Below are 27,556 nucleotides of genomic sequence, written 5' to 3'. Positions count from 1 at the left end.
CATGGTGTCTGCAGCCGCGGTGACCTTACCAGCACTCATGTTACGCAGGATGATTGAGATGTACTCACTTTTAAAAATGGAGAGCGTGTTGGCAATGACACAGCCACAGGGTGGAAGAGCTTAGGCAGTGCCACACTCTTGTGGTGAACTCACTGGTCCCTGCAAGTCCTTGCATTTTTCCGTTTGTTTAGTGGAAATGCTTTTAGGGAAGATTCTCAACAGTCTATTGTATCAACTCAACAGAAAAAAATAAAATAAAAAAAAATTTCCAAGGTACAGCTCCTGATGCCTCGTATCACCCTGTCACAAGCTGCAGTCAAGTATTGTTGGCAGTGTTGGCATGGCCATGCCACCATGCCTGCTGGCGCTGCCACGATGCAGGACACGCCGGCGCTGCCATGCTGCAGGGCCTGCAGACCATGGGCAGAGCTCTCCCCCAGCTGGTAGCACTGGCCCTGCAGTGGTCCCACTGCTGCCGGTCACCTCGGGTGGAGTTTTCCCAGGGTGCGTTTCTGTTTGTTTCAAAGTCAGATTGCTTTGTTTGTGGTCAGGAGTTTTGTTAATAAAACCAGGCTGACTTCTGTAATGTTTTTGTGAGTATTCTGAGAAACTTCCTTAACTGATGTGCTGCTGCTTTCCTTGGCAATGTGCTACTGTCCTGCCAGCCTCTCCCGCCCCGACCTTGGATGTTGCTCTCAGGACATTGTGCCAGCTCCTTTGCACCCAGTTTTCTAGGGAAGAAAACAATTTCATCAGGTGTTGGAACCAACGTCACATGTTCATTCACTGACCTAAAGGGGAAACACACAACTTATTGGCAGTACAAGCTGAGGTATTCCTTATTCTAAACTCAGTTGTAAGAAAGATACGGGGTGGTGTCTCTTTTTCTTTTCTTCTGTAACATGTAACAAAAAGTATCTGTTCCTTCACAAGTACCGAATGGTGTAGGAAACCATGGTGAAACTGTGTTAAATTATCTATTGTGGGTATTAGCAACATTGGACTAACTAATTTCATTTCATGAACCCTGCTACAATCAAAGACTTGCTTCAGAGTTTTGTTTTACACAAAAAGCTCTTAAGCCCCAACTGTCAGTAAGAAAAATTGTCTTCCACTATAAATGTTACTGAGATATGGGAAAATGAATTAAATTCTTAGGAATACTTGCTTAACAAGTCCTGCTAAAAGCATAGGTGTTAACTCTTGTAAAAGCCAGAGCTTGACTTTGATCCCGCGTGAGCAGGAGTAAATTAGTACATTTGGCTGATGCTGCTGGAGTTCTGCCAGTACAGTGTAAATGAGATCAAATGTAGGATCTTTACAGGAACTGGATACAAAAAGATTACGGTAATTCCTTGTATGTTTTTTTTTTTTTTCCATGATCACTTCCAAATTCGCAAGGACAGAACAAGCTTCCCCTGATGCTTTTCTTGTAATTCTCTTGTGCTTTTCTATGGACTGCTGCCAAGTGCTGTGTGATATTTGCATAGGACTTTGTGTCATAACTTGAGAGATCTCTTCCCTGAATGCATATAGTTAGGACTGTTTTTCTTCCCCATGTATTATTTTATATTTATTCGCACCAAGCTTCATCTGTCACTTACGTAGTTTTCCACTATCGTGAGGCTTACTACCTCTGAGTAATTCAGCAGGCTGTGTAACCTCACAACATATTGCCTCTTCCAACTGGCATCTTAATACTCTGCAAAGTCACATGCAGACCTAGTATTTTTCTTGATTCAGACAGAAGGCTTCTGGTAGCAGAAGGGGATTCACAGGCAGATTCAGCTCCAGTGGCACGCTGAGATTTCAGTTCGCATGAGTCAGGCTAGGAATCAAATCCTGCAGCCCCTGAGCGGCTGGAGGAAGAGCTCAGTGCGTTCAGCGAGGCAGGGAATACCGAGGGACCTGGAAGCAATAGCTGCTACCACACATGCGCATTAGTGCAGCGTAGTTTTTGCAAAATATTTATTACAAAATAAAAGTAAATATGGCAACAAAACTTAAATAGCAAATGACATGACACTGGCCATAAAGCTCTATTATTCTAACCAGTCTTTTACAATAATCAAGTATGTCTCCAAGGGAAGCTGCATGTAGACAGCTTGAATATATTTCTATATTATTGGCTCTAGCTGTTTGAGATGTATTAAGTTGTGTGCCTCCTGCTTTCACCAGTATCCAGCTGTGAGCTGCTGTGCCTTGTGCTGGGCTCCCTGATCTCCCTAAAATGGACCAGAGCAGGCAATTCCCATGCTCTGTAAAACCTGCTATGCTTCAGCCATCCTTACTCCCCCTTTTTTTGAAAACACAGCAAATAATCTATGCCCATCCCTTTTTAATAAGGTAGCAGGAAATGGAGTAGCAACACTGACGTACCTATTGATCTACTTTGAGCCACAACGTCTCTTGGGAGGTCTGTGAGAAGTTGCTTTGATTTCTTTCTTTTCCCACCTACTAAAAACTCTTAAAAGTCACCAGTGAGAGTAAGTCTGTTTTCAGACAGACTTACAGCCTAAAATGCTGAAAGGGCTTTCAGGTGCACTCCAAACAGGAACGCAGTCCTTCAAGTCTTTTAAGTCATACATCTAATGGAAGCACTCTTTAAATAAAATATAATTACATTTAAAAAGGTGTCCGTGTGGGGGGAAATCTTCCTAAGGCACCCAAGAATTTAAAAAACCTTTTCTTGCTTATATTACTTACAGGACACTTTTGTTCCTCTTCTCTCCAAACTTAAAAATGTTGGCTAGTTAGGAACCTTAACATACACAAAGACATGGTTGAATATCATTTTAAAAAAACAGAACAAAAAGAAAATTCTTGGTAAATGTAAAGCACTATGTCAGACAGCCAAAGGTTTCACTAACTACACAAATATATCACGGACAACATGTAGAAATGGTCACATTAATTCCAAGGTTTCCATTGTCAGCGAAAAGGTGTGCTATAGCTGTATCGAAAACTAGGCAGTCACTGTTGAGTATGGCAGCAGACACCCCGTCGTGGATGGAGCGGGGAGTTGCCTCCCAGGTCAGCCTGCGGCGGTTGCCGTTCAGCTCCAGTCTGTATGCAAAGTTCTCTGCTTGCTTACGGGTGCCGATGAGCAGCACGATAGCGAAAAACTGCTGATGACCTTCGTACTTCTCTTGTTTCTCCAGCACCAGCATGAAGTGGTGACCAAAGCATGACTGCATCATGACCCAGTCAACAGCACCTGGAAGGTTAATGTCTGTGGCAAGAAAAACGATGTCTTCTCCCTGAAGGGTGGTAATGCTTTTGTGGGCATGCATAAGGTGGGACATCACGGCTTCCAGAGATCCCTGCCATTTACAGGAGGCTCCAGGACATGGGCAGGAGTAGGGACGATACTCACATATGTCTTCATGTTCTGGCTTTTCTGTGTGATGTAGTGTCAGAGAGCAGCCTGTCGTTGCGTACTGGAAAAAGACCAAATACAAGGCATCAGGAAACACGCCCAGCATAACTGTTCATTGCTCCCACCTCTGATCAACAAGAACTCTCGTTTTCATTGCAAATTTTACATTAGATACTTTTATTTAGCTCTGAATTTAGAGCTGAGCTTATTTTTTTTCCTCTTAAAAACAGGTTATTCCTGTACTTTTTGTTGTTGTTTATTTTCAATGCAAGCACTTAGATAAAATGGATTATAAGGTTGATAGATTTGCTGTTGTAGTTAGATCTGATCAGCTGAAGCGGTCCTGGTATTTCTTTTCTTTTCTTTAAAATGAAAAAAGGATGCTAGTTTGGGCAAACAGCTACTAGAGTGGTGTATTTTTAATAAATACACCTAATTACCATCACAGAGCAAATGCATTTCCATTAAACTAAAATGCAGAATCCCAACAGTTTTAACACTGGAACAGTTTCAACATTGCAGTTGTGAGGAGTGGAAAGACAGATGATGATTTTTTCAGTGAGCATGAAGCCGGTGCACAAATAAGTACCATGTGACTTCTCTTAATGTCACTGGGCACCTCTGAAGGTTAATGTGCTTTAAACAAACAGGGATGCTTTTCCTTTTTCTACAGTGAGTTCAGTGGTCTACACTGACTACATTGCTTCCTCATTACCTCTAGAGGAAAAAAAAAAAATCTTTCCTGTTCTTGCCAAGAGCATAGCTTGCCCAGTCTATAGATAGCTGTGGTGTTACCTACAACACTGCTAGTACTATCACGAAGGTTGTAACTTGTGTGCATGGCGGCTTACAGATGCTACAACGCTTCCTTGAGGACAGGCATTCTTCTTTGAGACTAAATGTGAGGACCACGTTTGCCATCCTAAAGAGAATGTCTGAAGTGACAAAAGGCTGGCCGAAAAAAACCAAGTCTATATAGAATTTTGTTTTTTAAAAAGTCAACAAAGGAAACTCAGAATTAACCAACATTTAAATGCTTATTTTGTGGTTAATACAAGTGCAAGAAGTTTCAGCTCAAAGGGTTACATGCCTGAGATGCAAAAAGCCAGAATCCTCTTCACTTCTGGCAAATCACCCAAACTGCAACACGGTGCTAGAAGTACTAGGACAGAAACTACAGCTTTGGCTTCTGTAGGAGCTTGTTTTAGAAGCCATAATATGTTAACGTGAGCTTTCATTTACTGTGCCTGCCCCTGCTGCTTAATCCTCTGCTGAAGGATTTATTCACATATGTGAGCAGGAGATGCAGGAGAGCAGAGGCGTGCTGCAGCAGAATGAGACCGTCCTCCTGCCAAAGAGAGAAGCCCCATCAGGCAAACATGCGGATCCTGTGCCGGCTGCGTCGTCACCGTACGTTTCTCTCACTGTTCTGCTGTTTTCTCCCCACGTTCATATCCCTGTTGACACTTTAATCACACTGCACTGTGTTGAAGAGCTGCTCTGAGTCTAACCTGATTAACAAAAACATAAGTAAGACTATATAAGCTGCCGGTTAGGCAAAACCAGATGTCTACGTAGACCAGCATCCTGCCTCAAAAAGTGACCATTGGTGAACATGGCAAGAGCATGAAGTAAACACCGGTGGATTTTTCCTTCACTGTGTGACATACCTCCTCTTGTTTGTTCCTGAACACATTGCTGCTGGTGACATTTGGCAAGCCCTACTGACAGTGGGAGATTGTGAACAGAATTATAGAATGGTTTCATTTGGAAGGGACCCTTAAGGATCATCTAGAACAGAGAACTTGCTGTCTTCATGCTGCTTGGCAAACGTCATTGATATTCACTGTACCCCTCATTCAAACTGAAAAGTCTTTAAGTCTTTCCCTGTGTACAGGTTATACAATACCTTTGATCTACTTGCCCCTTCTACCTTTTCCACTTCTACTACGTCCTTTCTGAAACAGGGGAACCAGGGCTGCATGTGGTATTAGCACACGTGTGCCACTAATGCCTGGGTTGATGTGACTTTTATGCTTTTTCGTTGCCTTTCTCTCCATTTCTAGTATTCCAGTTTTTAAAAGTATTATGTACTTGTTTTCATAGCGTTTTATTTAGCACCATATTTGCTTTCCTAAGAGGAAACAGCTCAGAAGTTATCACGATATATATAATTTGGCATTCCATATTTTTGCCATATATGTCTCTCCACATGTGTTGGTCTGGACTTCACTTTGACAGGATATCTGAGTGTCTTAAAGCATTCTGAAAACATTGTCTAAGCTTGAAAGTGCTTGACAGGGACAGGCCAGTATTGCTGTCCTCATAAATGCAGGCAGGCAGGGACACAGGATTAAAGTAACTAGTCTGGAGCCACAAGGGAAATCAGTAGCAGAGCTGGGAATAGACTGCCAAGTCCAAATCCCTATCCTGCTCTAGCCAACAGACTCTCTCTGCAGTATACAAGTAGCTTGAGATATAAATTATGCTTCCAGGAAAGAAAAAGCCTTCCTGCTCCTGTATGTACATAGAACAGCAGTGTTCAGGGACCCAACAAGGATTTACACCCTCCTCCTGCTTTTCCCTCCTCCTGTGTTTTGTAGAATATCCATCCCTGCTTTGAAGATCCTTCCAGCCTTTCAAAGCATTCATTCAAGCTCAGTGACAGATGCTCAGCCCAATCTAGCAGTGATGCTAGTGCGAAAGAACGTTTGGGCTGCCTTTAGAAACTCTGCTGTGCTAGCAGTGCTGTGTGTTCTGCTACAGCTCACCTGGAAAGGGCCAATGCATGTTGTGTCATTAAATATAGAGTGCACAGGCTCTGTACATGTGCAAATAGGGTAACATAGGCAGACCTCTGTGTGTAAGGGATCTCTGATCAATTAAAGACATTAAACAGTAAATATTAAGCAAAATAAACATGTATTTTTATCAGAAAGAAAAGACCACTTTATTAGAGTTTATTATGTCTTAGAAATACGTATGATCTTGTTTTAGTTTGTTGAAAATCTTAAAAAGGACTTTTTTTAAATTAAGAAAATCTCTGAAGAGGCTGTATAGTAGGCATTAGATAACATACAGAAATTTACATACAATAATAACATGAATATGCAATTTGTCGGCAAGTGGTTTGCTTATGTAGCAAGCCTGTCATTCTTTCCCTTGAACTGATGGTGTAGTGAAAGTGGTCTAAGGACATACAGCATCTCTGCCTACTTCCTACTAAAGAAAATCTGAGGGAGCGATCAGTCTGACATATTTAAAACTTCTCAGTTTATATACAGCCTTACCTCACCTTCCAGTTTTAAAATCCAGAACGTTACTATTGGCTGTGAGGTGCAGAAAGACTCAATTTATTGCTTCAAAGTGGAGCCTAAGAGTACAATAAAATGAATTTACTGGATTCCCTTTTCTTCAAAGGATCAGAACCATCTGAAGACTCAGAAATATGGCAATACCTCTAGTTAGAGATGGCTGTATTAAAGGATCTTGGACGACCCTCTTTATGTGAGGTACCTCTGTCCTAGATCCCAAGATACAGAGACACCACTCCTAGGAAAGCTAGAAAGAATGATGTTTCACTCCCCCAAAGAATCAAGTCCTATGTACATAGATGTTTCTCATGTATGTAATAACTAGAAAAGCCAATTTCTTTGTCATATATAAAACATCTTTAAGTTGAATTAATCATACCACTGAGAACTCATTGATGTACCTACCCATGAGGGGTCACCCCCCCCATTATGCATTGCTAAATGCAATTCCACAAACCTGCCCAACAGGGCTGCTAACTGTGTGTGAACAAACGCACAGATATTCTTGTCTTGCTGTTGAAGGTAAATTCTACCATAAACTGGAACACAAACAGGAACTGCCTAGAGTTTTACAGAGCACAGATCAGGAGCGGCTGTCTCCATGTCATTTCCATGGCCACTGCCAAGGTAACTCAGGCGTGAACAGCTCTGTCAGGTCCCATTACAAAAGGCTAGCAAAACATGGCAGGACACAGATCTCTGCTACTACATGTGGTTATATGAGGACTGTAGTTCTGGAGATGATGATTAAGACCACTTACAGCTCTACTTGCTTTCTAGTATACTTTGGATTAAATGGTTAAATATAAAAATGCCTCTCCTATGCTATATTGCTCAGTTAGCCAGGTCACAGTCCCAGCTTTTAGCAGCTGACAATCACAATATATCTCACCAGATTGCTGTAAAAGTGGCTTTTGATGTCTGTTCGTGAAGCCTTGAAGTCACAAGATTTTTCATAGCCAGTTTTGGACAAAAAAATTCAATGTTGCAGAAGAACCTAATTACAAATTAAGTCAGCTTCATAACTAATGAGCAACTTTACGTTATTCCACTTGTACTTACTTAAAAGATGAGAAAAAATACTGTAGTATTCATTATTTAGGCGTTTGTGTGTGATTATGATTGCGCTTAATTTTCTGTATATTGCTTTGAACACTAAAAGCTGTATTTTCAGTAACTTTACTGTGATTTTAAGATTTAAATCTCCCACAGATTTTTTTCCAGAAGTCCTGTAAATTTCAGAACTGCATTAACTGTAATTCTTTCTTAAACCATTTATGAACCCTCAAAGTGGCTGCAGCCACAGGCAGCACCAAATCCCCATTTTCTGTCAGTGCTATCACGTCTCAGCCCTACTTATTTCTAGCACCACTCACAGAGTTATTTCTAGAACTACACAGAACTATTCTGGAAAGACAACTGCGTTTATTTGTTCATCCACATCTTCTGGAGCTCTTTTTTTTTTTTAATTCTACTTAAAAAAGATTCCCCTAACTTTGTTAAAAATCCAGGTGATAAAGCAGGACCAGCTCCTCAGCACGGCAGAGCCGCTGCCTGCCAGCTGCAGCACGAGGTGAGGTGGTCCTCACCCTGCCGCTGGGAGCTGCTGCGGCATGAGCCCAGGTGGGACAGGCTCCGCTGACCTGGGTGATGCTCACCTCCGCAGTGGGTGCTTGTGGCTTTGCAAGCGCTAATGTGAGAACTAGTCTTGACAGTCTCCTTGCTGTTTCTGGGTCTGAGAAAGAACAGTGAAAACTATTAACATATGCTAATTTCACTTTGCTGCTCTTGGGAAAAGTGAAAGCAGCAGAACAGGAATTACTCATGGTAGAAAAAAATCCACATAAAAGAGGGTGTGAGAAGGAAAGTGAAGCAGAGCCTTGTTCACCTCTCTGCCTCTACAAGGCACTTCTGAGTGCCCAGAGAACTGGGGGCAGAGAGACCTTGAATGGATACTGGCGAGTACGAAGGAAGCACACTCCTGCCTGGGGCAGGAACGGGACGCTGGCCGGGACACCAGGCGGGTGCGCTGAGTGTCTTGCCCTCTGTGCGGCCTGAGCTACACAACTCACCTGAGCGCAAGCACAGCCCTGCGCCAGAGGCACGCGTGTGGTCCTGGCAGTGTGGCCAGGGGCTGCTGGAGACGTCCAGGGCCTGCCTGCAGAGCTTGCCCAGCTCCTCTGTGCTGGGCCCCAGAGCCGCATGGACACTGCTGCCATCCCCGCACCGCTCCAGAGCCCCCGCCGTATGCTGCGGCTCCCAGATGGGCTCTGGCCTCCTGCTGGCACAACGCCTCGTGGCAAAGCATACCAACTGCTGCTGGTTCAACTCTCACATTCTCCCAGCTCTGCACGAGGCCTCAAGCACCGTACCAAGAACCCAAACAAACCCCAAGTCAACACTAACCCAGCACAGTCAGTCCTGCGCACCTCGGTGGGAGATTCTAGCACAGAGCCCAGTCCGGGATCATTTCAGAGACTACCAAACCACTGCTGGCTCAGTCTCCTCAGGGGAGACAGTCAAACCACTCCCAGTCCCGTAACCAAAAAGCTGAGCTATCTGATGCCCTGGGCTTCCTGCAGTCACTGCAAACATCCAGCCTCACTTGCATCCCTCCTGTCTGCAAGCTACAGCTTTGAACAGCATGGCGTTAACCACAGAACTAACACTTGGAAGTACTTTTGGAAATACTGCTTTCTTAATTGGTTTACATGTGCTGGTCTTTTTATTATTATTTATATTTAGAGAATGCCCATCTGCAGAAGTGTTGATAGCTGATGTGCCTGAACCAAAACTTGACTGACAGTTGGGTCAGTTCTTGGGTTAGGGGAAGGCTCTTTTTTTTTTTTTTCTTCTTCTGAAATGTACTTATCTTTATTGATTTCTATTCCTCTACCCATGGAGAAAGAAAACCTAAAGGGGTGAGCAAGCCAATCCCATCAATTAAGGGCTTTAGAAACCTGTTACCAATGGAGTAAATTAAAGTCTGACAGGCAAAGTTAGGAATGCCTTATCCTCTTTAAGGCAAGAGTCTGTAGGCTTTTTCTTCTTTTCCCCATACTTTGTTTAACCGTATCACGTGGGGAAGAGCAGGTGTCCTGCCTGGTGGTTCCGCTGCTGGGCAAATTTGCATGCTGCACGTATCAGTGTTGCGTTTCAATGCAAAAAATAACTGTAAGGATTTGGTCAGAGGAGCTGTTCCAATGTTGATGCATCAGTTTCACTAAGGATGACTAGAGAATACCAGTTGTCACAGGTTAGACTGACGAGACACTTCAGAAAATGAAAAGTAGGCCAGCATTTGTCCTAGTGGAAAAAAAAAAGGCAAAACAAAACCCAACAACACAGAAACGCCCTGACTGCTCTTATTCCCTTAGGCTCAGAACCAGCCACCGCTGGGCACCTGACACGCTGCCCTTCCAGCGGTGCTTACCCGAGAGAGGACCTGCGCACCAGCACTACGTGCCATCTGCTCTTGCCACCACGAGACTGCCTCCCACGCAGGAGCCGAGCGGTAAAACAGCCCCACGCTACCAAAAGCTCAGTGCGGTGCCTGCAGCCATCCCGCTCTGTCTTGTGGCCCAGCCAGCTCTCAGACAGGTGCTCTCTCACCACCACCTGCGCTTACAGAGCTGCTGGAACTAACATATGATTCACTCCGGAGGTGCCATTATTCCTGTTGCATCGTTAATGACTCCTGGCTCCTGCGGGCTGGCTAGAGAAAGGCTGTTTAGGGCCTGGCTTTGGCAGGCACATGCGATGAACGGGCAGCTCCCACCAGAAACCTCAGGATACGGCTCCAGCAGTCCTGCTTGGCTGTTGCTCCCCACCTTGCCACTGGCAGCTCCCTATTTTAGATCTTCCTTCTCATATTCCACGTCAACGATGGCTTCAGCAGTTCCTGTGTCTGTCCCACCATCACTCCAGCCTGTGGTTTTAAAGTGCTTTTGCAACTGTGGAGGCCTAAGCATTGAGGGACTCCAGGAAGACGTAAAAAGGGCCCACTCAGCACTGCCCGCACACACCTGCCACCCTGATAAATGTGCACTAGGAAGGACGTGAACTTTGCAGCAGTTCACCTTGTTCTTTTAAACAGAACACTTACTTGAAAAAAAAAAAGACTTAAATGTTTAATCTGAATACTTGAAATAGTACTGAGACAGAATGGACTTTAAAAAAAATAAATTCAGGCATCATTACTGAACTGACAGCTTATCAGACCCTGTCCTTCCAAAGGAGGATTGCCAAGAACTAATGAGAGGGTTGGGAACAGGATTTCTGCCACCTCCAAGAAACTTGCTCTCTCTCTCAACTAAGCATCACCATAGGTTAAAATATCTGGAAAACAAAAAAAGTTCTAGTCTTAGTAATTACTGATTATGCCAAACACCAGGACAAAAATTAGACCAGGATTTACAGCAAATTAGAAAGACTCATTACAGGCTTGTTTCCAGAGGCTGGTGATTCTCCCATCACGCTGTGTCACTTTAGAAATCTGCACAAACATAGAACGGAGGCCAGCAAGTACTTTCTTTTCTGTTCTGCGTTCACGACGGGGAAGAAATAAAAGCTGGGGACGGGACAAAGACCAGCAAAAAGCGTAGCCTTTGCAGAGCTGCAGCTTGCTTCGCACGGTGGCTCAGGACGAGGCCCGGTGCAGGAGGGAACTAACTCCTGGGGTACCTGCAGGGAGCGCACAGCCACCAGGCGCCCCCCCATCTGAACGCCGCCCAGCGAACCTGCTATTGCTTACGCCGCGTTTGTCTCAGAGAGCTTCTTAAAGCCCTCTCACGTACTGTAACGTCGCTGTATGAGAACGCGACGCGCACCCGCTGAGGAAATCCCGCACCGGGCGCCCCTCGGGCTGCTGGCTGCTGGCCGAGGCCCGGCTGCGGCACCGGGCCCGTCCCAGGCGGTTACACCGGGATGTCGGCACCGCTGCGTGCCGGGGGGCCGGGGGCCGGGGGCAGGAGGCCCGGGGCAGCGCCGGGCCGCCCCCACAGCCGCGCTTCTTCCCTCCGCGTTCCCAGGAGGGGGCCCCGAGCCCAGCGCCAGGCTGCGGGCACGAGCGGGCCCCCGATCCCGGGCGCGGCGGGCCCCGGGCGGGTCTGCCCGTCCCTTACCTTGCAGGGGAAGAGCACGGCCGAGGCCACCTTCTCCATGGCCAGGTTCCTGATGCTGGGGGTCAGGGAGCCCCGGCAGGTGGGGCAGAGGCTCAGCTTCTGCCGGCATTGGTTGCAGACCAGGTGCCCGGCCTGGCACTGCAGGATGGGCGGCAGCACATAGTCGAAGCACACGGGGCACTCGAAGAGCGAGGTCAGCTCGTGGTGCTGCGGGGACACCGGCCCGCCGGCCCCCGACAGCACGGCGGCGGGCACGGCCGAGGAGCCGGCGCCGGACGCCGCGATGGTGGCGGCGGCGGCGGGAGCGGCGGCGGCCGGGGACGGGGCGTGCTGCTGCTGCTGCTGCTGCTGCTGCTGCTGCTGCTGCTGCTGCTGCTGCTGCTGCTGCTTGCCGCACGGCTTGCTAGCGCCGGGCCCGGCGGAGGACGGGCGGCTCATCGCGCCGCGCGCCCACCACCATCGGGCCGCGGCCGACCGGGAGCCCGCCGCGCCCGGCCCCAACGCGGCGCTGACGCAAGAGGCGGCGGCGGCTGCGCGCAGCCTCCCCCGGCGCGGCCGCTCCGAGCATGCTCCGGGCCGGGGCTGCCCCGCTCCGGCCCGCGCCGCCCGGCCCGGCCCCGGGGCTGCCGGAGGGCGTCGGGGCCGCGGGGGCGGCCGCGCCCCGAGGCGAAGCGCGGCGGTTTCGGCGCGGCCGCCGCCGCCCGGCCGTGACTCGGGCGCCGCTCGGCCGCCGGCCCCGAGGTGCCGCCGGCCCCGCGGGCGTTGCTGTGCGGGGACACGGGCACCGCGCCGCGGCGGGGCCGAGCGGGGCCGAGCGCGCCTCGGCCGCCCTCCGGAGATTCCTCCGGCGGAGCGTGCCGGGCCGCCGCCCCTGCGCTGCCTTCACCCGGCGGCTCCGCCGTTCGCCGCTCCGCCGCGCATCCGCCGCGCGTGACGGGCCCGTCCCCGAGCCCGGGCGGCCCGCAGCCCTCCGGAGCGGGGCTCTGGTAACGGGCGAGCCTTGCGGAGTGGCGAGCGGAGCTGCCCGCGGGGCGGGCCGTCACCGAGCGGCATCGCCTCGCGCCCGGGCGCGCTGGGAAGCGCGCGGGGGCCGCGGCGGCTGGCCTGGGACATCGGGTGGTGGCGCGTGGGGGAGCGCGGTGGGAAGCGTGCGACGGCATCGTTGTCTGCAGGGCCCCGGTGCCGGAACCTCAGCGGTTCCCGGGGAACTAAACGCGTCTGCCAGCGTGCGTGGATAGTGGTGTGGGGAGCCAGACAACCCAGAAAGCGAAGTCGGCCGGCGTAAATGAGATTACTCAGGCAAGCGTAAGCGTGCGTGTTAGGGGAACTGGGCACAGTTTGCTGCATTGCTTTAGGAAAGGCTTGTAATGTCAAAATGTGAAAAAGAATAAAGGATATCTTTATTTAAAAATGTTACTTAGAGTGAAATACTTTCTTCTGCAGCGCTGTTTTATATGTGAGGATCAGATGGTGAAATAAGTTGAGCTATTTTAATTCCCCAGACAAAAGAAGTTTGAATATAAAATGCGATGTTCTAAACATCCTGTGTTTTAGAAACCTTGGAGAAGTGAAGACAATCTCAGGACAGAAAGCTTCCGAAGTCCTTTTTGTTTTATAGCAAGACCGAAGAAAGAATAAGTGTTTTCTTGTAGATGGCGGAGCTGTAGTTACACGTGCATATTTTGTATAAGTTTGATGGTCATCCGCCTCCTGTGATTTCATGGCTCTCCTTGCTCTGGGATTAGATGCAGTTCTGAACTTTTGTACAAAATACTGTTTCAGTGCCCCTGAGCAGCACAACCGATCTGGATGACCGTGAGTGCCGTCATACAAGGTTATTTACCCTGTCAGCAAAATGTTCAAATTACATACATTATTTTTGCAAGAGTTCTCCTTGTGACTTGACTCTTCATGTCCTTAAATGAGCAATACTTTCTTCTGAGATACCCACAGCAAGCATTATTAACACTTCCCTAAAATGGTGTTATTATCAAAGTTCCTTTAGCATGTGCAACTGCATGACTCATTCTTGACTCTCAGCCTTGTGAAAATATAAATGAAGGCACTATCTGTTCTCAACTTTCATTAAAAAGAACGTGCTTATTATCAGGTCTGTTTTTTTTTTTTTTCTCCTGTTTGTGAAGTACTACTAAACCTTGCAAGATGACACAGCCCAAGATACCAAAAAAAAAGAAATCCTTTAGTATGTAGTTCAGGTGATAGTGTTTTTTTTTGTTGTTGTTTGTTTTCCCTTTGTCTGGTATTCTGCGAAATCGTTTACACAGCACATTCAGACATAATGGAAAGTCTTGCACTTCACAAGATAAAAATTAGCAGTGTTGTAGGGTAAACCTCACCAGGGAACATGCACCTGAATTCTTGCTGAATTCTTACAGGTATTAAATAGGCACTTCACTGGATGAAGCCTGTGGTAGCCTTCTCTCCATGGAGCCTTAGAAAGCAGACACCACTAAGGAAGGATGTAGGTAAGTAGACACCACTGAGGAAGGATTTGGGAGTTAACACTGAACAGTTTAAAAAAAATCACAGGCAAAGAATGACAGTATTTTGGCATCTTGGAATAAAATTACAGTTAGGATCTTCACCAATGAATTAACAAACTGGTTCTGATTAAAACTGAGCTCACAGCAGAAAGCCATACTCTTGATAGCTAACTGCTGAGAGGGGAGGGGAAATTGAATAGATTCAGGCATAGCACAGTTGAAATGCTTTATTTTCAAACCTTGTACCATTTTCTCTTGAAGTTATATGACTGAAAAAGGCTATAGTTAATAAGGTTTCAGTAAGTTTCCCTGTATCTTCAGAAATTTTGCCACAGGTGATAAGTGTTTCTTTTGAAGTTAGAGAACTGAGGTTAATAGGTTCTGAGATTCTAGCCTTCATCCTGGTATGCTGAGTCCTTTTCTGACCACCCTCCCGCCCTCCCCAAAAAACACAAAAACAAACCACAAGCTCCCCACCCCCCAAAAACAAGCAAAAAAAAAAAAAAAAGCACCAAAACAACACCCAACCAAGAAAACAAACAAAAGGGAAAAACACCAGAACAGGATTGACTGAAATCAGTAGTTTCTGAAAGGAAGCAATGATAGCGCATATGTGTATGTATATATATATATATATATATATACTTACCCTGTCCAGACTGGAACAAACCTGTATGAGGATGTAAATAACCACTTACGCGTGCGTGGGATGGGTGGAAGTCCCCAGAAGAGTGGTTCTGTGCTTGTGTTGCCTTTCTGTTTGAAGTGGAAAATCTCACACGTGCATTTTTGATGACTGATACCCAGTGTGTCAACCATCTTCTGGTAATTTTTCATTAAGTTTCCTGTGGTACCTGATTTTCTAAATTTTTTTATTTTTTTATCTTTACTTATGTTTTCTTGTTTTCTCCTGAATTATTGGTGCCTGTTCACATTTAAGGATTTTTCTCCACCGTTAGGACAGTCGAGCACCAGGCTGCCCCTGGCCTGCCCTGAGAGGCTGTGCCGTGTCCATCCCCAGGGCTTTCAGGGCTGGGCTGCAGAAAGCCCTGGGCACCCCCGGCAGCCCCCGAGGCCCTGCCTCGAGGCTGGGCTGCAGAGCTGCCGAGCCCACCTCCTGCCCGACCTGTGCCTGGCTTCTCTGCAGGGCTGTGCTCTTCTGTCTCGACCATGCCAAGCTCCTGGTCCGTAACGCTTACTGAAGGGTACTCTTATTTATTAATTTCTGAAGTTAACTTGTAGGTGTGACACAAGGGCTTCTTTATTGATTAAATTAGTGGCTGATGAGTTGGGAAAAAAACAAGAATGAGTTAAGAGAGTCTATGAAGAAAGAGTGATTCTCTGTCCTGCTGCTGCTTTTGTTTTCAGTATGCATCAGCAACACACGGACATAGGCGGAGAGTGGCCTTGTACGTGATATTGTTACAGGTGTGGATGACCTCAAATCCAATCACTCTTGCAGTATTTAGGAAACCCTGTCCAAACACTGGGAGCATTTAGATAATTACAGAAATCGCATCAGGCTGGAGGGTCACCACAGGACAAAGGTGAAAAATGTCATCAGCAAAGAGGACTGAGGAGTCGAGGTTACGGGAGGGGGAAGCGTTGGGCAGGAGGCTGGGCGCCACGAGCAGAGGAGGTCACAGGTGAGAATTTCGTGACCTGCTGCTGTGCGTGTGCTTCCTTGGCCTGTGTAGCACTTTGGGTTCAGCAGCCAGTTTGGAAGACCTGAAGGTGGTTGTCAGTTGGATAAACCCAGGGGGTTTTCTTTTCTGAGTGAAAAAACACAAAGCTGTTTTTCCTCTTAAAGGCTGCCAGCCTCTGGTGCTGTGGTGAGGTCTGGCAGAGCAGATTGTGTGGATGTGCTGTTCCCTGCTCCCTCCTTTCTTACACAAAGATGAGAGGCGTTAAACCTGGCACCTCTTACAGAGATTTAGGGGAAAGTTTATCTCAAGAAATCACAAGGTCAGGAACTGAACTATCTCCTTGGCAGAAAACCTCTGGAAATCTCATCTAGAGCACAGTGAAAACATGATGTGGTTTTGATTTGTGGAAGAACTCTACAGCTCAAAGCAAATGAGTTATAAAGTAGGTATGTGGTTTATTTCGACGGCAGGCGCATGCGGGATAGCTCCCAAAGGCCTGCACACCCCAACGCGGCAACTTGCCTTGGTTATATGCAGTAAAGAGTTACCTATGCATGAAGTTTCCCAGTACGCCTATACATATGCATAACCTATCCCCGATTTGAATTAAAATTAGCTCCAAGAAGTCGTTTCCATAAACTCCTCCCATCTGTGCTTGCGCAGTGCCTTCTGGTGGTGGTCGTCAGGGGGTTGTGGGGATGAAGGCTGATAACTCTTCATCACCGCTAGTTGACCCCCTCCCTGCTTTTGTACAGACTCAGCTGCTTCTTGGCTCTTGTCCAAACCACAAGGTCAGTCTCAGCTGGTTTGTGAGACAGGTTCCCCATTTTTGTCAGGAAACATCCTCTGTGAGGGGCCCTGAGACTCCTTGTTTTGGTTAATTTGCACAGTAGTAAGCAAAGGCACAGCAATATCTACTTTTAATGTGGTTAAGCAAGCCCCCATTCTTCCATTCCTGGCTTTAATAATAACGATTGTTTTATTTAGAAATCACCAATGAGATTAAGCAAGACCCCATTCTTCTATCCTTGGCTTTAGTTTATTTTTAGTTTATTTGGGGCTGGGGGCTTCTGGAGCCACCACAAGGCATACGTGGGTCTCTGCAGATCCCAGGTGTCCTTCCCCCGAGAGGTACTGTCCGCAGCACCACGAGACGAGCACCTTCTCTGCTGCAACTGGTTCCTGTAACAGCTGTAAGAGAGGAGCAGCTGGGGCCAGCGTGACGAGAGCAGCGTTCCTCTCCCCTCAAGCCAGCCCGGTGAGGACCTTGTGGTCTGGAGGCCTGCGTGTGCTGCGCACCCCGAGCATGCAGCCGCGCTGCGGCTCGCCTCGCCCCTCCGCCTGTCCGCGGAGCTGCCTGGGTGCCCCAGTTTCCTCTGGGGAACATTTGTGCATTTTAACAGTGTTTTAAGACTGGCAGATTGCCTCTCATCTCATCAGAAAGGTGTGCTTCATTTTGCTGGTTGGACCTAGGCCCTTATAAGAACCCTTTCACAATCCTGCACGAAGTGGATCTTTATTGTAGATTTTCTTCTGAGTGCACTGAATTTACCAGTTTGTTTATGGTTGCATTTGGCTTTGAATAGGGCCATGTTTCATGAAGCAGTCTATTAAAAAAAAAAGCCATTGGGTTACATTTTCATGTGTGTTAGTTCAAGAGCACATGTATGTAACGTGCGTGTTAGACTCAGAACCTGGACGATGCTATTTAAGGTCCATTTGCATTGCTGTGTCCAGCTGTGGTGCGAGGGGTGGCTGCGGCGTGCTGGAAGCACCCAGCTGCAGCCAGCCCGCTTGTGGCCGGTCCCACCGCGCCGCTGCCTATCAGCGGTGGAGCAGAAGGAGGGTGTAGGCCTGACTGAACAAATAATGGTAAAAGTCTGTCTGAAGTGTGCTGTTTGGAAATCCCAAAATACATAAGACCACTGCAGAATAATTTTACAATGGCCTCTGTGAGTTAATTTAGGCACTGTCTGTGCTGCATGGTGCTCCTGTGCACCATGCTGATGCTCCATGCTTGTGTTTTAATTTGTTCGCTGGATTAAATTTTAGTAGATCTGTAGATTTTTGGAGTTCTTTTGTGGCACAGATTCTGCCATCACTTGCCCATGACCAGGTTATCTCATGGAAATACCGTGGTCTTTCAGTGGCACTGTGGGAGCTGGAATTGGCTTTGGAGAGTTCCTCCAGGCTCCCGCAGCCCACGGCTTGGCTGTCTGCAGCAGAAGTATTATCGAGGAAATTGATTCCACAGCTGGGGGTGAAAACAAGGCTAGGACATTCCTACGGTCTTGGGGGAAGAATCCTCTTGCTTGTTTTATGGTTTGTTGTGTATTCTGTGGCACAGGGAAGAGAAAAACTAAGAGCCTTTTCACAAATAGACTGGAATGGTGTGGATGTTTGTACAAAGATTTTTTTTCCCCAATACTGAGTAATTTTAAAATACATTATTTTTGTATATGTATATTTACATGTTAGAATGTGGCTTTTCCACTTTTATTTTTATTTTTAGCACTCCAAAGCCTCCTGTTAAATAAATAATGTACAAAACATCTTTGAGAAGATGGTTGTCTGGTTTAAATATACCCTGAACAGAGTCTGTTCTTCTGCTTGGGGCGGGTGGGAAGGCGCATGTCGGCTGAGCTGACAGGGCAAGTGCCAGAAAAGTACAAGGCATCCACTGGCGCAGCAGGATGCTGTGTCTAAGCCCTTGCAGTGACTGTTTCCAGCAAAACAATGCTTTATAAAGCCAGGAAAAATGGAGAAAGGAGCCGCTGATGAGGATGGGGCAGTGGGGCGGCCCAGGGGCAGGGTGCTGCATGGGGTGGAGGTGGCCGCACCGCATTGCTGAAGCAGCATCTCTGCGGATGTGGACACGCATTTCTTATTTCACGTGTAGGTTACTGGCTTTTCAATTTCAATTTAAAAAATCTGCACCTCATATACAGTCAGGCTCTAAGCACTCTGAAAAAGAAAAAAATGAAAGAAAGGGTCCCTCGGGAGGCCCTGTGTGGCACTCGGGAGCCATTTCACACAAGTAATCCCATTTCTTCCTCCGTGTCCTGGTCTCTTGGAGGCAAAGTCCTGCACCTTGTCCGTGAGCTTTCAGGGGCTCCCATATTTGTTGTCTCTTTGAGATTGACTCATGCAAGGTGCCAAATTGTGGCATGAGTTTCATCTGCATGTCTGGATTTGTGTCCTGCATTTCTTGCCAATATGTTAAGCAGTTTCTCAGGTAGTCCCTGCCCCCCCCAAATACTCCTGTGTTTCAGTGCGTGACAACGCTCCTGAGCATGTGGGGTGTGAGAGAGGTTTATTTGTCTTCTGCAAATAAATTTCTGGACTAGAAACAAAAATCTGTAGCTGTGCTCACTGTCACAAGTACAGAGCTTTCTGAGGTGTCAGAGATGCTGAATTCTCCCATCCCTCACCTATTTTTTTTTTTCCAGCCAAGTTTAACTAATAGAAATGAGCAAGAACTTAGTTCTCATTGAGGGGAATTAGCATGGTGAATTTAGCCTTGCACTGCAGTTATAAAAAGACATAGAAATGTGGGGGAAGAAGGATGAAAGCCCGAGGGAGGCAGCGAGTGTGTGTTTCATCAGTCTGGTGAAGCATGGTTTCTGCTTTTTTTTCTTTCTTTAAAAATCACGCATGCATTTCTGCACCTGTGTTCCTGCGTGCACAGGACGCAGCGCTGTGGGGGCGGGGGGCAGAGGCTGGGGCCGGGACCTGCTCCTGATGCCCCACGTCCCAGCCCGTGCCCAGCATCCCCCAGCACGCTCATGGCAAGGGGTGGCTTGCAGGGGCCGCGCAGACCCGGCTTACCTCTGGAGCGGGAGCGTGCAGGCTGCGCCAGGCAGCGACGGTCACCTCGGGGTGTTGGGAGCAAGGCGGCAGCAGGCTCTGCTTCATCGCCCTGGCAAACTGCTCCAGGTGCTGTTGGCAGGGGGTTGGAACTAAAGGGGCTTTAATCCCTTCCAACCTGAGCCATTCTGTGTTTCTATGGTTCTATGAAGGGAGCAAGGACAAGTGCAGATCCCACGTTAGCTTGCTAACCAGCAGGCTCCTCTCCCGTCCCAGAGGCACTTCTGGCTCGTTATGGACCCTCTCTCTCTCTTTCTTTTTTTTTTCCTCTTCTTTTTTGTCAGCTAAGAGTCTAAATTTCGGGATCACTTGCAGAAAGGTTTATTGTTCTCAGTACAGTTGTCATTAGCAACACACATTTTGGTATGACTAACAGATCTTTTTTGGGCAACGTCTGAAAAAGGAAGTGGAAAGCAGTCAGTGCGTGTGAGCAGCGGTGCGCCCTGCCTGCCTCGGCCAGGCTGCCTCAGAGTGCCAGGACCCCACGAGTCCTGCAGCGGGTCTGGGCTCTGCCTGCTACTGAGGGCAGAAGAGAGCGATCCACATACACGTCACAGCTGGGAGAGCTGGGAGAAAACCTTTCTTGTTGCAACCAGATAAACTAGTTACCTACACTGGATTAAATAAATTTGATGCACACAGTATTGTCAACACTCAATATTGTTTTCGTTTTCACTGTGTTCAGCACATTCACAGCACTTCCTTTTTTTTTTTTTTTTTTTTTAACATCTCTGTCTGGAAGGAAATCATGTTGCCATGCTCTTTTCTTTCCTCTGCCAACTTTAGTGAGAAGCAGACTGCATCCCACCACCCAAAAATCGTGTGCAAGGAGGTGTCATCGCCAGTGATTGCTCACCACTGGTGCAGGCTTTCAGAGCAGGTGTGATGCCCCGCTCAGCAGGGCGTCCGCTCGGCGTCCGCGCGTGGTTTTGCTGGTGGCAGCGCCCTTTCCCCTTCAGACCGCAGTGCTCTGTGGCAGGAGGGGGAGACGCTGGCATGCCTCAGTAGAAGGGATCCGTCCCGTTCCAGCTGACAGCCGCGCCTGGCCACCTGGTCCTGATTGCCATCTCTAGAGACGGAGACCTCTTCCCTGGGCTGCTTGTGTCTGCACAGCGGCCCTCTTCCCAGTGATGGGAGTGAGTGTCTGGAAAGGAAATGCAGTTAAAAAACACCTAACCCACTGGGTCATCCCCCCCACCCCCCGAAAAAAAAAAAAAAAACACAAAAAAACAAACAAATTTTTTAAAAAAGGTTAAAAGCAAAAGAGCTGAGCTGCTGCAGGTGGGCTGCCCACCTGGTGGGGGGGGGAGCCTGTGGAAGCACTGCCCTGCAGCATGTTTGCAGGTTGCAGTTCTGCACAGGTGCACGCAGCCTTCTCTGCGGCCATGCTGCGTACTGTGACAGTGAATCTCGCTTCACCCCTCTTTCCTGCAGGCTCAGCCTTCAGTGTGATGTTTTTCACGTTTTTTTGTTTTTAAATGCCATGGTGAAAGGAGAGCCGAAGGGCTGGGTGTTCAGGAAGTGGAGGTGACTGCGCAGTGCTTGGGGAGCACGGAACGCCCTTCCTGAGTGCGCCGCTCGGAGCTGCGAGGAGCAACCCGCACTGCCCGGGGCGTGTGAGGCTTCAGGGGCGCCTGGCAGCACCTTGCTCTTGGGCACGGAAACGCAAACACGTGCTGTATGCATATGTCTGTATCAGTGCACGTACACTGCTCCGTTGGGTTGTGTATGTAAGCAGATACACGCAGCACTATGCATACACAGCTCCATGCACGCCTGTATGTGACACCCGCAGCTCGGTGCCCCCCGGGGTTAGGCTGAGTGCTCACCTACTGTGAGGTGGGCTGTTCTCGTCTGCCCTCGCTGCCCGTTGTAGAAGTACAGATGAAAAACATGCTCCATCTTCCAGTCAGACAAGAGCAGCCTGTTGGTGCTGAAGAGGACGCTGTGCATCCCGTTGATGCTGCACAGCCAGATAGGAAATTTAGGGGTTTTCAGCACGCTTCCAACCTAGAGGTGGAACAGGCAGTTCAGGTCTGCTTTCACTGTCAGCAGGTGCTCAGCATCGTCAGAGCTCCCTGGGAGCTCAGTTACACTGCTCTAGGTATGGATTGCCTTGCCGCGCTGCTGCCTGCTCGTCCTCATTGCCACGCAGGATGAGCAGGAGCCAAGGCAGCCCTTGTTGCCCAGCTGCAGGCCCCCTGAGCTGGCCGGGGTTTGGGAATGGGAGCGGGTTTGGGGATGGGAGTAGATTGGGGATGGGAGTGGGTTTTGGGGGTGGGAGCAGGGTTTGGGGATGGGAGCAGGTTTGGGGATGGGTGCGGCTTCAGGGATGGCTGCAGGGTTTGGGGATGGGAATGGGATTGGGGATGGGAGCAGGGTTTGTGGATGGGAGCAGGGTTTGGAGATGGGAGTGGTTTTGGGGATGGGGTGCACAGGGCTCACCAGGGACAGGCGGTGCCCGGCTTCCCCCCGGCTCCAGCGCAGGAAGCCCACCTCGCAGCGGTGGCTGGGGCACGCGCTGCCCGCCAGGACGACCTGGAGCAGTGGCTGCAGGAGAGGGCCGTGGTCAGGCTGGAGCAGCGTGAGGGGAGGCGCTGGGAGCCCGGCCCCGGGCCCTGGCCCCGCACAGCGCGGGGTGGCCGCGGGACCCCTGCCTGCCCACCGGCCTTCCAATGGCACCGCCGGCAGGTCACGGGTAACGTCTACAGCAAATGTTGCCTTATGATTTTTTTAGGTGATTAACAGGTGGGGGTGTTTTCGAAAATCAAACATAGGAGGAATAGCAATGATAAAAAAACTTGGAAAGTTAGGCTGACCTTACCTGTGTGCAGATGACATTTCCACAACTGAATTCTAACAGATGAGCTGTCGTGCCACCTAAATCTTTTTGGACCCTGTGCAACCAGACACAAAATATCGCCAATATCACAAAATATCACAAAATATGTAATGTCCAGGTCAGTGACTGGAGCTTTATACATCATGTCTGACTAATAAGGAAAACAGAAAGAAATTTCACAGAATCATTTATTTTTCTTTTTTTGAGCACAGCAGTAGTGTCCTACTACAGGAATTTTATGTTCCTCCTGAGCTCTCGCATTTCAGGCCTATTTCTGTTAAAATTCAAAGCGAGGGTCGGATTCAAACCTTCTGCAGAATGGAACAGAGATTTCAGTCAGTGCCTCAGTTACACCCAAGTTTAACCTGAATATAACTATTTGAAGTAGCACTGCAATTTTTTTGCTAAATAGCCAAGTGTCACATTAGTATGAATCACTGGTACACCTATGCCTCTGTATCTCTCTATAGCATCTTTACACAAATGTAATTACATTGGTTGTAGAAAGACTGTATCAGCTTCCTTTGCTAATAAAGTTATGCTGATGTATTTTTCCTGTGTTTAAATAAACTTTTTGTGATTTTCGTGTTTAAGTTTAATCAGCTGTAAGTATGATTATGGCTACCAGTAGAATAACTCCTGATTTGGTACAGTGCATTGTTCTTCCTGTGTGTGCAGCCAGGCACATCGCCTCTATGCTGCTCCCTCCTGCCTGCTCCTGGGCGTGTAGGCACAAGAAGGACACACATTAACGTATAATATCAGCCTCTTTTTCCTCAAAACTCAGCCAGTAGCTCTACATTCCTCTGACTGTTGCTTCTCCTCATTAGTCTAAGAGTGGGCATTTAACTAAAATAAGAAAAAGACTATTTCATAAAATGTAACTAAACTAGAAGAAAATTATTTAAAAAATGAAACATACCTTTCCAGTGTCCTAGAGAAAAGTAAACTGTATAAAAACAGGATCAGTCCCTTACTTCCTTCGCTTTTGAACTGGAAAAAGAAAAAAGTAATCACAGGGAAGGAAGTATGGCACATATGTGATGCTTAATTAAAACAATTCCTCTGCTTAAATCAACCCTAGATAAATATAATGAGCCAAATGAATATGGTATTAATGTGGGGAGGTTTTGGCTTTGCTACTAATTCTGTTGAATAGGACCAAGCGAAAAAAAAAAAAAAAAGTCCATTTCTTGACTAACCTATTTTTGTACGTGTTTTTCTGTTTTTGTTTTTTTTTTTTTTTTCTAAAGGTGCAAGAAACTAATTTGAATAACGTACAAAATGTTACCCTGTTTACGTAGCATCTGTGGTGAGGTTCCAGTGACTGCAGTGGCAGTGGGATCGTTTCCCATATTAAAAAAAAAAAAAACAAAAACGGAACTCCCTAAACAACTGGGGCTAACAGCCTGGCTGTCCTGCTGAAGGCCCTGCTATTGAGCTCTGCAAGGTCCACTTCTGCGTGAGAGATCAGGTGCAAGCAAAAAATAACTCAGAATAAAGCAAATATTCCATACGTACACAATTTATATGGTCGAAGATAAATTTCTGAGCTGCTGCTTTCTCAAAAAAGTTAAACAGCTGAATCTGTAGGGCAAAAGCATAAGGTGAGAAACCAAAAAAGAGACATTATGTCAAGAAGCAGAGCTTTTTAATTCAGTGTTTCCTTCAGACAAATGAAAGACTAACACAAGAAACTACTCTGACCACTCCTCAACTGTGGAGTTCAGGTTTTTGCAAATAGTCAAAGGAAGGGCTTTAAGTCAACTTTCTTTTTTTTTTTCTTCCAGAAAAAAAGTCAGTCTTTAATGAAAAAGAATTACAGCCCCTGGATTCACCTAAAGCCTTCATGAGGTGACAGAAACATCTTCCAAGCTCCAGCTGGGATGTGGGACCTGTGTGCTTATAATTTGTGATGCGTCGTAAGTTAGGGAACAGGTTTATGAGATTTTTTTTTTCTGAAATCTTCAGGCCAAATATCTTAAAAAAAAATTGTTTACAGAACATGTTTTCATACTCACCCGTTCAGTGAAGTTGTCTGCTTTGTAGTCTGCGGTAGGGACGAAGTGGGAGGCTGCTGAGGTAAGGCAGACGATGGCTTCCTGACCTTCTCCTGCTGCCCAGAGGCTGTCTGCCAGGGCTGCAGCCAGGGCCTCTCCTTGCTCCTTTTGGCTTATTTTGCACAATCTGCAGAGCAGGGCAGAGCAGGACAGAGCAGAGTGCGGCAGGCAGGCGGGGGCGGTGGCAGCAGGGGGTCTGTGTCCCCATTGCCCCATGTCCCCTTCAGCTGCCTGCTGGCTGTGTGCCTGTCCTCGAGGATGCAGAGAGTCCCCACACCCTCAGGTTGGAGTGGTCCCGCTCACAGCCAAGCCCCCAGAGGCCCTGTCCTGCCTGAATATCCTGAGTCAGGCCCACACTGCCCTAAGGAGCGGACCTGTAAAGGCAGGAGGGCATTCAGGAAGGAAGCCGAGCCTGCAGCTGTGCCCATTGCCCCTGGCGTTTCCAGCAGCACAGGGACCGTCCGAGTGCTGCAGGGTGCCCCGCTGCGACCACAGCACCGGAGGTTGTGCCGAGGAAACAAGCACCATTCCTGCAGCAGCAAAGGTTTGGTGGGAAAATCCTTGCCTGGGAGCCAGGTACAGCGTTCCGGCAGGGTGCAAGTCCCCGTCTGTAGCTGCAGCCCTGAAGTTAGTTCTCACCTGGTAAAACTTGGAGGCAGGTGCTAGTTGTATTAGTTCTAATAATGCAAGGAAAGTTTTTGTATTTCCCCAGGAAGGCTCATCTGCTTACCTTTCCAGGTGAGTATATTCTGTGTTTCTTACGAAGAGCAGATATTTAATGATGTTCCCTTGTACAGCCATCAGAATGGCTCTCGTTCCCCCCTAGAAACAGAAACCAAACACTTGCCAGTGCTAATGAGCACAAACAAGCTGAGCCGTGCAGGTCTTCTGGAAATTGCAGCATTCTGACCGTCTGAGCCATCCTGCTGCCAGCATCAAGGGGAGTAGTGTTTCTTTTCTCCCTGGTAATTCAGGACGGCTGCTGACTTCTGAGATAAATAGAAACGTAAGTTGAAAAAGATGTTATGTGCCTAAAAATAAGAAGTCTCTATGCAAGAAGAGCCCGTGGCGGCCCTGTTACTGTGTTCATGCAGGGAGGATGCCTGTGTGCATCCTGGCGAGGCGGGGGTCCCAGCCCCAGAGAAGGGGCCAGGGTCAGCACCATGGGCTCTGCCTCCTCTCCTCCGCCTCGTGGCAAAGGGACCAGGGGCTGGCAGGAGCACGGCTCCAACTGAGGGGGGGCCGCATGCAGGGCCCTGCCTGCTGCCGAAGGCAGATCTGCCTTCTTCACTGCACTCAAGTGTTCTTGGACCTCAGGGAGCCTCACCAGCCCTTGTGAAAAGCATTTTAACCTCCTGGCAGGTCAACAGTATTTGCAATTTTAAGTGTGTATCTTGGTCTGCTGCTTCTTTGGGGGGCAGTATTATGATGGCAAATAAGGAAGAATACAACCACCCTATTTTAGTAAGATAAAATGCAGATAAATTCACCTATTTCATTTCCAGGTGGGGCAGTAAGTAGTGGCTGACTATTGCCCCAAATAAATGGGCGAGTACACCTGTACGTGCCCACCCTCAGCAACCCTCTACTTGTCCCTGGATGCATTTAGTGCTGCGGTATTTTGAGACTGTGTCTGCAGCACGCTGCTGGATCAGAATAGCTGTTCCACTGAAATCTGCTCCAGTATTTCCACCGTGTGTCACCAGAGCAGGTGCAGGAGGGGTGTGTGCAGGTCTGCAGGTATACGGGTGCACACGTGCGCACCTCTGGCTGCCACATCCCGTGGGCTGATCCGAGGCGAAGCCGCAGCACTGGAGTGTTACCTTGTCTGCCTCCAGAGCGTAGGCCAGGTCGGAGTGTGGCTCACGAAACCTGAAGTGCGCTTGTGCCCAGTCATGGCTGAAGACACGGGACGCGTCTCCAAACAGCACCTTCCGCAGCCCCTGGGGATGGAGAGGTGCCGGGTGCAGCTCCTTCAGGATCTGCAGCCTCGGAGCAAAAACACTAGGCACACATCCCTGAACACGCAAGTTGTTTGCCCTGATCCACGTGATTTGTGAGTGGGGGCTCCTCATGGAGCAGGTGGAATCCCGTGAAGCTGACCCTAAGGGCAGTTCTGTGCCCACATCTCTTCAGGATGGGACCTTTTTCGGAGGTGTGCTCAGCCCGGCAGCCCTCTCCAGGCTTTTCAAGCTCTTGAGCTTTTTACCATGTTTGTGTCACAGTGACAGGTGATGGGTTTTGTATTGGAGGTCACAGGTGGCAAGGTTGGCACTGGGGACCCCTCTGCCTTCCCCCTGCAGAAAACCCACCGAGCTTTTGGTAAAGCCCCTTGGTAAAAGCCCAGGGACAGCCAGCACCAAGCACTGATGCTCTGGAGAGCAGCCATGTGGGCAAGCAGAAAAACATCCTACTGCTCTCCTGAATTTCTGCCTTCTGTTCTGAGGCTATTCCCTAGGAACGCACCAAGAAGCAGGGACATTGTGTGCCTTGCCATTGGACCTATTATCTAACGTGAAGTATAGTATGTTGGTTTTGAGGTTGTGTTACAGCCGTGTTCTTTAAAAGTCCCATAAATAAGTAACTACGATGATGTGCTTCTGTAACCGATAGCCGCAGGCTGCAGCTCTCGGCCCGGCGAGACCAGCTCTGGAGGAGGCTCCCAGGCCCTGTGTCAGGGGGACGAAGGCCGGCCCGTGCCCGGCTCAGCAGCCCTGCTCACCGTCGCCATGCCCAGCGAGAGGGGCTGGCCGCCCCGCCTGGGGGAGGCCGGGGGAGGCCGGGGCACCGCGGGTGGGCAGCGAGGCTGTGGGGTCCCTCC

The 27,556-nt window shown here is 48.4% G+C and overlaps 2 protein-coding genes and 1 long non-coding RNA gene across 7 annotated transcripts; all 3 read right to left on the bottom strand.

The window, feature by feature from the left end:
* Nucleotides 1-1,951: 1,951 nt before the first annotated feature.
* Nucleotides 1,952-12,348, bottom strand: SIAH2 (siah E3 ubiquitin protein ligase 2). The gene is made up of 2 exons (XM_040566958.1): nt 11,817-12,348; nt 1,952-3,440 (listed from the first exon to the last, which is right to left on the bottom strand). The coding sequence occupies exons 1-2, from the start codon at nt 12,252-12,254 to the stop codon at nt 2,883-2,885; spliced, it is 996 nt and encodes a 331-aa protein (XP_040422892.1). The 5' UTR covers nt 12,255-12,348; the 3' UTR covers nt 1,952-2,882.
* On the bottom strand, nt 9,546-11,566 carry LOC121074623. Its single transcript, XR_005822439.1, has 2 exons — nt 11,134-11,566; nt 9,546-11,031 (listed from the first exon to the last, which is right to left on the bottom strand). It is a non-coding gene; the product is annotated as an uncharacterized LOC121074623 (long non-coding RNA).
* A 1,947-nt stretch (nt 12,349-14,295) lies between the features above and the next one.
* MINDY4B (MINDY family member 4B) lies at nt 14,296-27,551 on the bottom strand. 5 transcript variants are annotated; one of them, XM_040567294.1, is made up of 10 exons: nt 26,559-27,551; nt 25,466-25,557; nt 24,697-24,862; nt 24,197-24,262; nt 23,598-23,668; nt 22,658-22,730; nt 22,279-22,383; nt 21,663-21,843; nt 19,795-20,977; nt 14,296-17,157 (listed from the first exon to the last, which is right to left on the bottom strand). In XM_040567294.1, the coding sequence occupies exons 1-9, from the start codon at nt 26,808-26,810 to the stop codon at nt 20,835-20,837; spliced, it is 1,149 nt and encodes a 382-aa protein (XP_040423228.1). In that variant the 5' UTR covers nt 26,811-27,551; the 3' UTR covers nt 14,296-17,157; nt 19,795-20,834. The 5 variants fall into 5 exon arrangements, with proteins under 5 accessions (XP_040423228.1, XP_040423233.1, XP_040423231.1 ...); XM_040567299.1 differs by having other exon boundaries at nt 25,466-25,724; nt 26,559-26,645; XM_040567295.1 differs by lacking the exon at nt 14,296-17,157 and adding an exon at nt 18,173-18,302.
* Between the last annotated feature and the right edge of the window lie 5 nt (nt 27,552-27,556).

The sequence above is a fragment of the Cygnus olor genome, chromosome 9, assembly GCF_009769625.2.
Source record: "Cygnus olor isolate bCygOlo1 chromosome 9, bCygOlo1.pri.v2, whole genome shotgun sequence".
NCBI classification, from domain to species: Eukaryota; Metazoa; Chordata; class Aves; order Anseriformes; family Anatidae; genus Cygnus; species Cygnus olor.
Note: the sequence above shows the minus strand (reverse complement) of the source record. Positions and strands in the feature narration are given on the sequence as shown.